Source organism: Melanaphis sacchari, unplaced genomic scaffold (assembly GCF_002803265.2).
Source record: "Melanaphis sacchari strain LSU unplaced genomic scaffold, SCAv2.0 Contig81_pilon_pilon, whole genome shotgun sequence".
Taxonomy (NCBI): domain Eukaryota; kingdom Metazoa; phylum Arthropoda; class Insecta; order Hemiptera; family Aphididae; genus Melanaphis; species Melanaphis sacchari.
The window spans coordinates 338,170-352,562 of NW_020271579.1; the positions used below are offsets into that span (position 1 = coordinate 338,170).

At 29.7% G+C, this 14,393-nt stretch overlaps 1 protein-coding gene across 1 annotated transcript in view; it reads left to right on the top strand.

Annotated features, from left to right (window-relative positions):
• The window catches only part of LOC112602056 (beta-mannosidase), a 23,579-nt gene continuing 9,186 nt past the window's right edge, over nucleotides 1–14,393 (top strand). The window contains exons 1-2 of the mRNA XM_025349972.1: nucleotides 1–726; nucleotides 1,302–1,451. Coding sequence (XP_025205757.1) covers nucleotides 597–726; nucleotides 1,302–1,451 — 280 coding nt within the window. The 5' untranslated portion in view covers nucleotides 1–596. The remainder of the gene's footprint in view (nucleotides 727–1,301; nucleotides 1,452–14,393) is intronic.

Genomic DNA, 14,393 nt, shown 5'->3' on the forward strand with positions numbered 1-14,393 from the left:
TAAAATCACGCCGGACGGAACAATACTGATAATATTATTGACACGGTCGTACGAAACGATAAAACAATTAGGTATAATTTATTTCAATCCTTACGTCATACGAACCGCATCGCACAGCCGTCGGATACTTTTTGGTTTCCGTAGACTCTCGTGATATTATTACACGAGCCCAGTGTTTTGGGTCCGACGACGGGGAGGTTATACTTCCGCGTAAAACCGTACGTCGTCGAACGCACAACAATACACGGTCATCAGCTGCTGCCGCGCGTAAATAATAACAAACGACTAGGTACGCGAGGTATATACCGCGCCGAGTCGTCGTGCTCGCTACTCCGTAGCGTACGCGCTACGATGTATTATTATTATTATTATTATTAATATTTTACAATAATATTATGTAACGAACATAACGAGATTACGCCGTGACGGCTGCACAGACCTAAATACGGGAGACGGCACCGACTCGTGGACGGACGCTATCGGAGAGCGTTCCCGTGACGCTCGGACTCAGGCGCCGTATCACTGTATCAGTAGACCAGTCGGTACTCAGTACGACTTTTGCCGGCGAACCGGATACGGACGCGCTCGCGAGAATCATGAGGTCCGACGTCATAAAGTCCGCGGCAATCGTGCTGCTGTTCCTCCTGAGCCTGTCGGCCTCTTCCGGCGCGGTATTCCAGTGGTCGCTGGACTCGACCCGCTGGCGGTTCGTTAACAGGAATACCAGTGAGTGAAACGGTTGGCGACGAGGCCGGACTTAAGTACCGCGCGACTTGGGTTAGAGGCACGTCACGGCCGACTCGCGTGTCCGGAGCATCGCGTTTTTCGTCCCCCTCCCCCCTCCCCAGGGATACCGTTTCTTCGACGGTCGGGCGATGATTTTTTCTGCTCCCGACGTTGTTTTTCCAGAATAAAAAAAAAAATAAAAATATTTTCTCCTCAAATTCGAACAAACGGGTTCTCGAGTCACGACCGCGTGCAGCGATTCGACGGCGACGATCGGTCCGCGTTTGCACTCGTGATGTGACGACGTGTGATGGTTCAGACCACAACCACGTTAAAATATTTCCGGACGTCGAAAACAACATATTATTTTCTCAGTTCTACCCCGGGGGACCAATATAACTGTAAGGATCGCATACCGCCGCACCCTCCACACACACGTAACAATATTAATAATATTATACACGCGCGTACGAGCGAGCAATCCAAACGATAAAAAATGTTATTATGATATCGTTGTACGCATATATAGGTATATGTATTATGTATATAAATGTATTATGACGCCATGTTTTCAGGCGTCTCTGGGACGGGCCGCGTGCCGGGCGGCGTGTTCGCCGACTTGAGGTCCGACGGCGTTCTGGACGAAGACCCGTTGCGCCGGTACAACGACGTGGCATACCGATGGGTGTCCGAGGACGATTGGACTTACTCCACGACTTTCAAAGGTGAGCGACGATGGACGAGGGATCCGTGCTCGAACAATCGCGTTCGAGTACATAAAATATTATTATACCGACACACAAAAATAATGTAGTCTTTGGTTAATACCAGTCCTTGGGTTGCGGCGCGTACGTACCTGGGGTACCTATATATCAAAGATGGGCAACTCAAAGTAACTAGCGGGCCACTTTTAAGTACTTTAAAATATAGCGGGCCGCACTGCCGCAGTGCATAGGAGAAAGCAAAAAAAATAATGTGCAAATGGCGACTTATAATATTATGTGAATAAAGCCTATGCCGTACGTTATACGGGTACGATACTCGAGACGTTATATTATATAAAAAAAATAGATATATTAAATTATATACTGCCGTCTGCCACCCCCATACGTTCTGCAGTTGTGTCGATTTCGTAATTTGGTATAGTCGTCCGAGTATTTCTATAGTGTACATTATTATACGTCGTTCTTTGTAGTTCACTATGTAAATTATGTAGCAGGAATAGCCCTAAATTATTTTTCGATAAGCATCTACCGAGAGTATATTTTGCCTTTGAGGGGAATCGTAAAAATATATAAACGACGAAATCGTCAACAGCGATCACAGCACAGATTTGTTATGATGAGAAAAAGAGTTACTAATCAATGTACAGTAGAATTCACTTATTACTATGCCGTATATACTTAACAATATTCCGGGTAAAACAATTTCAAGCAATGTATTTGGTTGGTTTTATATTTAATGTGTAGTTACTTTTTATAATACGGTTATAACGAAGTTCGGACAATTCGGTTATAACGATCATATTATCTAAGTCCCTTGAAGATCGTTATAAGCGAATTTGACTGTATATGAGAATAAATTCTAACAAAAAGGGGTCGACCATTTGGCCACGTATATAATTTAATTATATACATATAACAATATACTGAATAAGCGTAAACTGAAATAGTACATTGTAAGAATTTTGTAGAAAACTTAAATTATGCAGTAGTTTAATTTTAATACCTTATATATATACATGCATTCGCGTTAATAAAGGAGCTATGGGAATAAGAGAGTGCACGGAATTATATACAGTTTAACTCTGGACCGTGAAAAATCCTTGAAACTTTTGTATAGTAAATTTCTATGCATGCCTTTAACTCCTATCCCGATCCTGCAATCCAACACAACTGGAATTTTGAATAATATGTATAAATTAGATATAGCTAATAAACCAGAATTCGATTATTCGAAATCCAGATCGATTTTATATTATTAAATTATTTAAATTTATATTCGATATTTTTAGGTATATTTACTATAAATTATTATATTAAAAAAATATAGATATAGATATTTAAATAGTTAAAAGTAGGCATAATATTGCCTATAAATCAAACCGGATTTACGAAGTGATCTATAAATTATAACACTAAATAAATTGTATTATCTTAAAATGCTGTGTTACTACATAATCAAAACCTGATATAATTATTTGGTGGGGCCGATACGCCCAGCTATATATTTGAAGTTTTATTATCAACATGAATAAAATATAGGTTTAACTTGTACTAAAAAAATATATTTCTTCGCATTCGCATGTATATAGGTTTAAAGTTTGATTATTGATTTATATATTTTATGGCAAAAAAATACAAATACATTATAGGTTCCATTACTTATAGTAAATACATACAGTGTGAATTTTGGGAATGAGTGCAGGCTTATTCAAAAGTCTTAATGTTCAGTCCTCCCTAGCTTTTCCAATTCGGTTGTATTATAACACATTTAATACTTAATTATAAAAATCGTTAACCCATATTTTAAGTTTGATTGAATACTTTGAGAAAAATATGGAAGTGTATTTTTTAAATAATAATACACGGCCGTTCGAATTACAATAATGTACCGTAAAAAAAATGTAAAATTCCTAATACTCGTTATTAAGTAAGCTAATTGTTTTACTTGTTTTATTGTAATTGCACCTATACAAGGATTTGTAACTTATTTAAATGCATGTACCTAATATTTGTTATGTATAATGCATTTAATTATTTAATTTACATTGCGCGACTAGACAATAGTACGAATGTACGATACAACGCCTATCGTGTATTGACGCTTATGTATTATTAGTTATTATAGTTTATTACAATAATTGCAGAATGACTTAACGGTCAAAATCGTTTATGTATTGTAATATTTACTAAAGATTTAACGACTAAAAACTGTTAATTGAATAGGCGCTTATTTTAATAACCAGCCATGCGTATGGAAAGCTTTAACTTTTAAAATTAAACTAAAATCGATTAAAAAAAACTCAATATTCGTCAACACTCTATTATGCAGAGCAAGTTTACATGTGATATTTTTCTATGCATTAGTTAATTGCCTTGATTTATCGAATCAATTAATATTGATATTATTCGTCTACGAAAAAAAATTATCCACAAGCCATTACAGTTGTTGTATATTATGTTTTTGTGGTAAATACAGAGTGATCAGAAATTTATGTTACGAAAATGGTGGGGATATCATATGATTTTTATATCCCCGCCGACGGCAATCAGTACCACAATATCGTAACGCACTAGCGTCCGTAGTCGCTGCAGTTGTGCATACTTCTTTATCTGTGCATCCCACCATCTAATGGACACCACATTTATAATATTATACGACTATTTATACAAGTCCTGTCTCCCGAGTTCTGGTTTTATGTTGTTATCGCATACGATATAACCAAAAACGTACTTTTAACAAAGTATAATGTTGTTATAGTACATACAGATTATTTAATAATGACTTTTAGAAACGTCGTACAATTTCAAAAATAAATAAGTTTACAACAATATTCCCATATTATTATTACGAGGTTTATCAGGGCTAAAGTTATAAAAACATATGTACATAGCTTTTACGTTTTTGGACATTAAAACGTTATAAAATCATAATTATTATGTTTAATATTGGTTATTGGCTATTACTTATTATATACTTGGATTCTAAAACTCTATTCTCAGTTGCACACAAGCTTTGTATTTTAGTTGAGTTTTGCAATAAATCTTCTTGTATATTTGTGGTTATAATATTTTGATGCAAAAAATAAAGACATTATTATTATTATCATAACACGTTAATACTTAATGTTTGACATAACTGTACTTTCAAACGTTATTTCCATTTTTTATTTTAAGTTTAACGTTAAAAATATAAAAACATAATTGTAAACACCAATGAAATTGAACATAAACAATAGAATTAGTTGAAGAAAAAAAAGCAATTATAAAATATTTTGGAGAATATTGACAATTTTAACAGAAGTTGGCCAACTTTTAAGAATTAATCATACCCGCAATCTTAAAAAAAAAATATTTTATTTAAATTTTTATTAGAAATATAACATATATGTATATATAATTTTATAGGCGTATAAAGTTAAAACTAAAAACATTATTTTGATTAAAGTTATTTATAAATGTGTAAATATATTTTATACATGTACGTATTGTTTATTATTATTTTTTTAATGCTTTTCTGCGATAACGTCATAAAAAGAAAATTCCGAAGCCCTAACTATACATTTATTCATCTAGAGCTAGACCATCATAATATTATGTACTTTGAACCTGTCGGTAAACATATTGGTCCGATAGGAATCAAATGCAATACAAGTTTATATCGATAAACAGAAGACCCACCACTCTTCCTAACCGCGATACCACGAGTACCGAGAATTGGATTAGCACCTTGTTCGAGACAGATGAAAATAATCGTTCGCACGATGCCATTACACTATTAGGACTAATACTGCAGTATGCTGTATGCAATAATTATACGGTGTATTTTGGTTATTTTGTGATGTGAGAGTCTTGGCGTAAAAAAGCAAACATTTCAAATGACGTATCTCGTCCTTTCGCCGTAATACGCAATGAAAATTGCTGGACGGCATATAATGCCAGGAGACGACACGACACGATACGTCACTGCGTACTGCGTAGTCGGTACTGAACTACTGAAACGCGTCTGAAGTCTGGAACTCTGTACGTCGATTTTTAACATTCGAACGATGCTGCAGCGCCGTCTCTAAATGAGCGGCCGCTATAGCGTACTATTTAGTCGTATAGGTACTGCTCGAATAATAATATGCGTCGCTTGTGCGGGGCGCAAAGCCACGAACAAAGAATAATAATATTTATGTATATTAATGTATTTTACCTCCTGCTTGTTTCCGTTTCACACGACCACGCACAGCCGATTTTAACTTGGATTTCACAAATTTATATTGAGAGAGCGATCTATCCATGTTTTCCATCAATGGTGAGCGCATTTATTCAAATTCTGATTTTTAGAATTTTTGAATACCCACATCTGCATATTTTTAAACTGCACGAGAGTCAGATGTTTTGCGCCACTCATGGCGTGCCCCGTAGAGTGGTATATTCAAAATACTGTGTTTCGATTGATACCTGATACCCCTTATCGTCTTTTTTTACTGTAAATTATTGAATAGATGATTTTTTCTACAAATGTAGACGCATCTAAATTGAAATTCGAACGAGAAGATTTTGGGTAACATTTATAATATATTAGTCCTGTATAGATAATCTGATATTCTAAGGATTATTTCTACGGACCACGATACTATGGGTTAAGAAATTACGGAGTTTGGGGACTGTGATGTTTTGAAAATTAATATAATAATAATATGTATTGTAACAAGAAAAATGTACAATATTTCAATATAGAAATAACGTCATAACAATAGGAAATTCTTTAATGCAAATACAACTATTAACATTTTATATATTTTTTTAAATTATCGAGTATAATATAAAAAGTACTAAACTAAATATTACAGATTACACATATTTTATATGACATACAACCTATTATTCCATTATACTTTTTAATAACTCAGAAACTACTTTTTAATATTTCGTATTAATACGTTTAAAAAAATGTAATTTGTTTAACAATTATTTATAGTAAATAAAGGTGTGCAGGTGATTTTTATTTGAAAAATAGAAGTTTGTATACACATGCCACTCCTAAAATGTTTTAAAAATCTCAAGTACACACTTAATACTACGGAAAATAATCGTAAAGTTTACTCATAGATTCATAAATTTCGAAATTCAGAATTTTAATTAATGCGTTATTTAAGAATTAAAAAAGAGCGTGCATACATATTTACCCACCAATGTTGTAAAATATACAGCTTTTATGATAACATACGAGTATGATATCGTAAATATCCAATTATTAAATTATTTCATGTATATAGTACATAATAACGCAGTGAATATTTTAGCAATTATCACTGGGCGACATTAAAAAAAGAAAAAATTTTCACGCGACACATTATAATTAATATCAACCTATATGCCTAAAAAATACTTTTCAGAATTAAATATACAAAACCTTACTTATATCTAACAATATCATCAAAACTCTCAACACATAAACAAGTACAAATAATTCATCAGTTAAACTTATTATTTTTAGTTAAAAAAAGAAATTAATAACATACAGTATACATATTATATAAGTTTAAAAACAACACATTAAAATATATTTAAGAATTAGCTTGTAGAAACCAGGACTAAAATCAAATTGAAAATAGTAGATATTTATTGGAACGACTGATGACCAGATGAAACATGTCGCATTGTCGCATAGAATAAATTGCTTCTTGGCTCTTACATACTGTATTATTCTATGGAGTACTTAAGGACCCTAAGGTGATCAGTCATACGGGTTTTCCATTATTGAAAATTTTAATTATTATTTGTACTTCCAAATTCAAATGATCGAACGAAATAATATAAATATAAACAAATAACAAAATTAAACATGAGAAATAATTATGTATTAATTTTAACGAAAAATCGTTGTCGTCCAGTAATTAAAAATATGGTTTACTATAGACGACAAAAAGTTTTTTCTAGACGACATTTTTGTCGCCCAGTGTATTAATTAAAATAACTACGTAATAACGTGCTATAATTACGATATGCAACTACAATAGATTAAAAATAACGGTTAGATTTAGTGGGAGAAATTTATGAATAATATACATAGGTGATTAATGTACGTCTCATTTTGACGATAAATTCTCAGGAAATGGTTAAAGCGAATTATCAGACCGGAAGTGATGAGACTCATCAATATAATATGACTATATACAGCGGTCAGCGGAGCGTCAATTATCCGGCCCGTCACACTACGAAACTTTTGTTCAAATTTATTTATAGATTCCAGTTTGATTGTTTATAAGATGAAATTCGAGAATATTTTGTTATAATATATATTACAGCTCATTTTAATATAGATATAGCTTATAGTATTATTTTAGTATAATAGAATGAACAAAAAATTTGAATGTCGCGACCGAACTTTTAATATCTAATTATACTTGATTCTGGTTTAAAATTCGGCAGACTGCAAGTTTTAACTTTTTGCTAATGACTTAATACTCTACTGCATAATTTCTAACATGACGGATTGCTTTACTCACCAAAACAATTTAAATAATTAAATTGAATGGCGTAAATCTAATAAGTTAAGCCTTAATGCTCTATAAATGTTTTAAAATGTTATGATATCGAACGAAAAATAAATTAAACTTTTTTATGAGATTGATAATTTTCCTTTACCCGAGGTTAAAACAATACATGGTCTTAGGATTACCTTTCAATCGAATCTCATGGTTTCATCCCATATTAATAAAATTAATTTAAAAGCTATAAAAACATGGAGGTTTTTAATTAGATCAACTTTATCTTTTAAGGCGATATACGTTGTCTAAATATTATATATACTATGCTCTATAGTCTATAGTCGCTTTTTATTACGATATGGATCAATAATGTAGTGCCCATTTTCTATTTGCTAAATTGAAAAACTGAAAAGAATGCAGAGAAGATGTTTACGCTACATTGGTTATAAAAATACGAGTAATATATTAAATAATAACAACCGAAATTCATTAAATTTTATTTAAAATTATCTCAATATTAATACTTTGTATATTATATGTCCGTATGAAAAATGCAGATATTTTCTTTTTTTTTTTCAAAGTTATAAATGGGTAAATATCATGTTCTCCACTATTAGTGCTTATTATTTTCCATACACTGTAATATAACTCCAGATTATGCCCCACTTTTTGTATATTAAAACCCACCGAAACAATTATGGCCAGAATAATCCTTTTGAGAGAATTTTCAAGTTGGAAACTGAATCCAGATTAGACTTTTTTTTTTATTATTAATAAATTTCCAATATACCATTTTTATACGTATTATTTAATTTTAAGTTTATTTATTTGTTATTTATTATTGTTTTGTGGTTTATAAATTAAGAAATGTAATTGTTTAATTGTATCAAATTTCATACATCTGTAATACACCTGTACTTGAGCCTTAAATAAATAATAAATCAATAAAATATAGCGTGGTTTTCGATATTGTTTCTTTTTCAATTAGCCGCGAACTGTATAGTAAAAAAACAAAAAATAAAAACAATATATTATATTAATTTCAGTTGAGTTGACTTGTCGTCAGTTCATTTTCCTGGTAAGATTAAGAAAACCTAACGCGACGCTAGCGTCGGTGCGCATAAAATATACATTCATATTATCTTATATTAATATTTTTACCTACCTCGGTACGACATTACGCACATGGAATGCTCTTAATGATTCGGCGCCGAATAATATCGATTTCGTGCGATGCTGCAGACGTTTCAAATTAGTTGTACGCGTTTAGCTACGTAGGTATTGCTTATTCTGATATTCGCTTATTAAATACTCTGCGATGCTAGAGTTATTGACCAAATAAACGTATATAGAGACTCCGTTTACTTTTAAAGAAAAGAGGGTCCACACCACTTTTTATAGGTTTTTGAATTTCCCCATACCCCTGAGGTCTTTTTATTGGGTACTCACGTAAGAAGATATTAAATAATCAATTTAAAACATAAAAGAGTAATAATTTATCATAAAATATTGACGGTTGTAAAAACTATACATAATATTATATTATGATATATAATAATTATTATTATTTTATTAGGTAATAGTTTAGTAAAGGTTTTTTAAACTCATATTTATAGCGTATAAAATAAAATTAAAAAACAACGATCTGTGATATCACAATATGATTATTGATTTATAGAATCGAAATTACGACTAACGTTTATAAAACACCTAGTTGGCCATATCAATATATATTAGTATATATTATAATATTTATTTGTTTTAAATAATTACAAAAATTTTTGAAATAATTTTTGATATCTTTAACTTGTACAAAAAGTATACCGTCCCGTGCCTTTCACTTAAAAAAAGTAGATGTACGCCTTAACATTTCTGAAAAATTATAGTTAAGGTACTTTCCCTTAAATCGAGTACTGCATACTATTAAACTGCAAGCCACGAACGACACGTTGTTTTTATACGCACTTCGTACTTTCAATGTAGGTTCACAAATTTGCAATTTTTTGAAAGCCAAACTTCCTTTCATATAATTTGAAATAGCTTGAAATTTATGACAAACATGTCGAGAAGTATGAAAGATAATATAGCACGCATTAAAACGTGATTTTGGGTTTATAGTTCCGTAGCTGTTCGCTGTATTTTTACGTCGTTTTGTACCGCCTTTCAATTTCATGCGCTCGTATTGTCTGAAATCGATTTTTCAATATTTCAGTTATAAAATCTCACCGGTAGTGCACAACTGTATTTATATATCTCACAAATGTGTTAAAACTGTACGTTTACGTCGACGTTTAAAGTCAATGATTAAAATATTACATTGTTTTCGCATTGGTACCACCACTAAAAACTATACGTATAGTTTTTAAACAGTACTGTTTAGAAGGAACTAAGCCACATCTTATTTACGCTGTCCAGAGTAAAATTATAAGATTGGTCAAGTGATCCATACACTTGATCCCCACAGCACTTGTATATTTCTGGTCATCACATAAGTACGATCAAATACAGTAGTGATCACATGCATTATTTTTTGCTAAACATTTAATACTAACAAGTAACAGTTGGCATTTGATATATTCAAATGTGTTCCCATTAATTTTTTTGGAGTATACTATATCATCAAATATAAACACTTAATACAATAAGAATATTTGTTTTATGGTTTATAAGAGTAAAGCCGGCAAAAAGCATGTCAATAATATGGAAAAAAATTTTAAACCAGATTATAAAGTACCTACCTATCATAGATATTTATCACATATTATGGATCGATATAATGGTGTAATATCGATTATGATTGAGAGCAACGGCAGTATACCAATAATAATGAAAAAAAAAATTTGAAAATATACGGTGTATATGTAGTATACCCTATGGGAATATGGGACACCCCTGAATATATTAGTACCTACTTACAAAATTAACAACGCATGGTTATATTTATATAAATTTATATATTTATAAATTATAATACTTCCAACATCAACCTTATTGTAAATATGATTGGAAGATTCGAGGAGGTATGGTTATATTCTTTGAGTTGAACTATACCATCCAAGTCATTCGTACTAAGTACCTATATATTAAGTATATATTTAGAACTGTGAGTACCTATCTGGTTAATAGTTTGTGTGAAATGCGAATTGAAAATTCATATCATACAAATGGACAAGAAAACTATTTTATTAGATTTAAATTTAATTTACATAAGTGTATGAGTTATTAAATCGTTTATATTTTTGTATTAATATTCGAATCAGAATTGTGCATTGTATAAATGTACAATGGTTCGATGCGTGTGTCTAATGCAAAGTATCTAATAATACATTTTTGAATAAATTAGGCAACATTGTACAAGTTCCTTATCATTTTTTTAATAGAAACCGCATAAGTTTATATTTGTGTGGCTAGTTTTTTTCTAAATTGTGTCTAAATAAACAATACATTTCATTAATATGGATTTATTTATCTAGTCTCAAGTAGTTGAGATAATTATATGTATAATCACAAAATAGTCCCAAACATGTATTTTAAAATAAGATTTAATAATTTTACTTATTTTTTTTTTTCTTATAGTTTTTAACACTTATAACAAAATAATTAATGTACTTATTAAGGTTTAACTTCGAGTTTATTGACTCAGTTTGTATACCATGATTAAACTTACATTTCCTTTGTGGTTCGGTCGCATAAACATGTGCAAAACCTATTTAGTTCACAACTAACAAAATAATCAAAATAGTTTAGGTATTAAGTGTATTTACGGTTAGCAAATTGTGTAATGTATTTTTCACATGCAATACGATTGAAAGAATATTGTTTTTTGTTTTAACGTTTTTACGGTTATATGCATGCCAAAACCTATTTAACTATATGGATTTTTATTTAAAAAAAAAAAATCGATAACCTTTCTTATTTTTAGTAATTATTAGTTAATCATCAATCATCACTGTTTAGTACTTACCTAATTATTATACATTTAAATATTTGTTAAAGGCTCCTTATTTAAATAAAATATACTAATGGCTATCATGATAAATGATAATTATTGCCAATTGATGATAAATTGATATTAATTTTATGTTAAGTTGACAAAATATCTGTTCAGTGATTGGTTTATAACGTATTTAATAAGTATATTATGCATTATAAATATTATTTATAAATAAGTTTCATGTAATTCCAAATATTTATAAATGTATTTAAATATGAATTAAGTTATGTTATTATATATTATACTTAAAAACCCCCATAAAATGACCTTTAATGTTGTAAATAATATAATAACAAGTGTAGATAAAAGTTTTCTAGCCCAATGAAAAGGTTATAGGTACCTATCATTGATTAAATATATTGTAGGTACATATTATAATTTATAATACCTACTTATAATTTATATTTAATCAATGGCTACAGCTTATAATGTATAATTATATTTACCTAACCTTTCGTTTTTGTTATGTTTGTTTATTGATTTTAAAAATAAATTTGAATTTTATGATAAAACTAATACTTACTTGCTAAAAACTAAACATATTAAATTCGTAAATTGTAGGCATTGTTATCATTATCGTATTGTCATAGGTATGTAATAAAATTACTGAGGATATATTTTCTATATTCAATCAAAATAAAGTAATTATTCAAGCTGCGTCCCTAAATTGCATGTCAAAAATAATAAAAATGTTCAAATTGCATGCCACCTCTTAGAATGTTATGTCTAAATTGCATGCTGTGTACACACAAATTTATCTTTATTTATCATGCATTTATGTGCATGACTTTATTTTTGACTTTTCTAATTAAAAAAAAAATATATATATACTATTTTATTTATTATCAAAAACTCGACCAAATTTCATAATATTATTAATTATTTTAAATGCCGTGTAAAAATGTAAAATTTATTCACTGGATTATACCTTAAACTACAATCGTTTTATTTAATATTCACAGTGTCATCTTTAATAATTTTGTAAAATGTTTACTCGAATATAAAAATATTTCAATCTTAAAACTAATCATTCTATTCATACGCTTTATAAAAAAAAAAAAATAGAAAAATAAAGTTTAAATTTTGCACATGAGTGCATGATAAATAAAGATAAACTTGAAGGTACATGGCATGCAATTCGGACAGACCCTTCTAAGAGTTAGCATGCAATTTAAACATTCAAATTTATGTTTATTTTTTTGATATGCAAGATTATTTATTAATCATATTTTTTTAATATGATATTTGATACAATTTTTGATATAACACTATGAAATCTTAAAGTCTATACTATTGGTTAGCAATTTACAAAATCCAGTGCGACGACAGTCATAAGAATTGTTATCCTACTTAAATTTTAAGCCATGTAAAATCCATTATTTTATTAGTCAATTATTATTACTATATAGCGAGCGATTCAGACCTGTAATCACTGAACCGCAACTTCACCAAATTCGTGTCAAAGTATCAGAACAATTACATAGCTAATCATTTTGAAAAAGGGGGAAAGTAGGTAACCACTAGCTGTATGGTGGGTGTCTATATTTTACTTCGTCATTGAGTAAGTCATGTAATATAATATGTGTTAAATTTGAATTCAATGATAAACCGTTGTACATGAAAAAATATTTGAACGAAGGTAGTTTATCAACTTACACTATTATAATTGTTTTGGGATGTATTTAAATTGTTTGATTTGAAAATCTATTTTTTTAACAAAAAAAAAAACACTTGTAAAGTTATTACATTCATTGCTTGGATGAATCTAAAAAGAATTTAGTTAAAAAAATTAATTTTATTAATTATTGTAAGATTTTTTTTTTATTTACTTTATGTAATACAATATTATGTAGTGAGTAGAGGTACCTAATTTTATATAATGGTAAATACGAAGTAACGTTTCAACGTTTTCAAAAATACAATGTGTTTAATTGTCTATAGTATTGTACCTAAAATATGTTTAATATTTAGTGTTAACATTTATAAATAATACATTACTAATGACGGCCATTCTTGTTTAATTTATATGCATTTTCAGTATTTACACTAATAAAAACAACTCTTCCATATTCATTTAATACTATATAGTATCTTGGTATAGCGCTAGTGATCTAGTATCTACTATTTAGTTATTAATTATTATTTATTAAATATCATATCTACGCGTTAGGTTAGGAATGTTTTTTTTATGCATTTGGATATTAAGGTTTTTTCAATATATTTTGACGAGTATACAGATATTATTATATTAAACACAATACTAAGACTAACCATAATACTGCTCAAAGAGCGTGCCTTCACGAAAATAATAATAATAATGATAAAATAAATTGGCTGTAAGTATGCCAATGTCACAGAAAAATGAATAATTTCATTACTTTTTTAAAAACAAGGTCATGAAATAAATATATTTATTTTTAACGTTTTTACTATCAGGAAATAATAATTTATTGACAAGGAACAAATTAA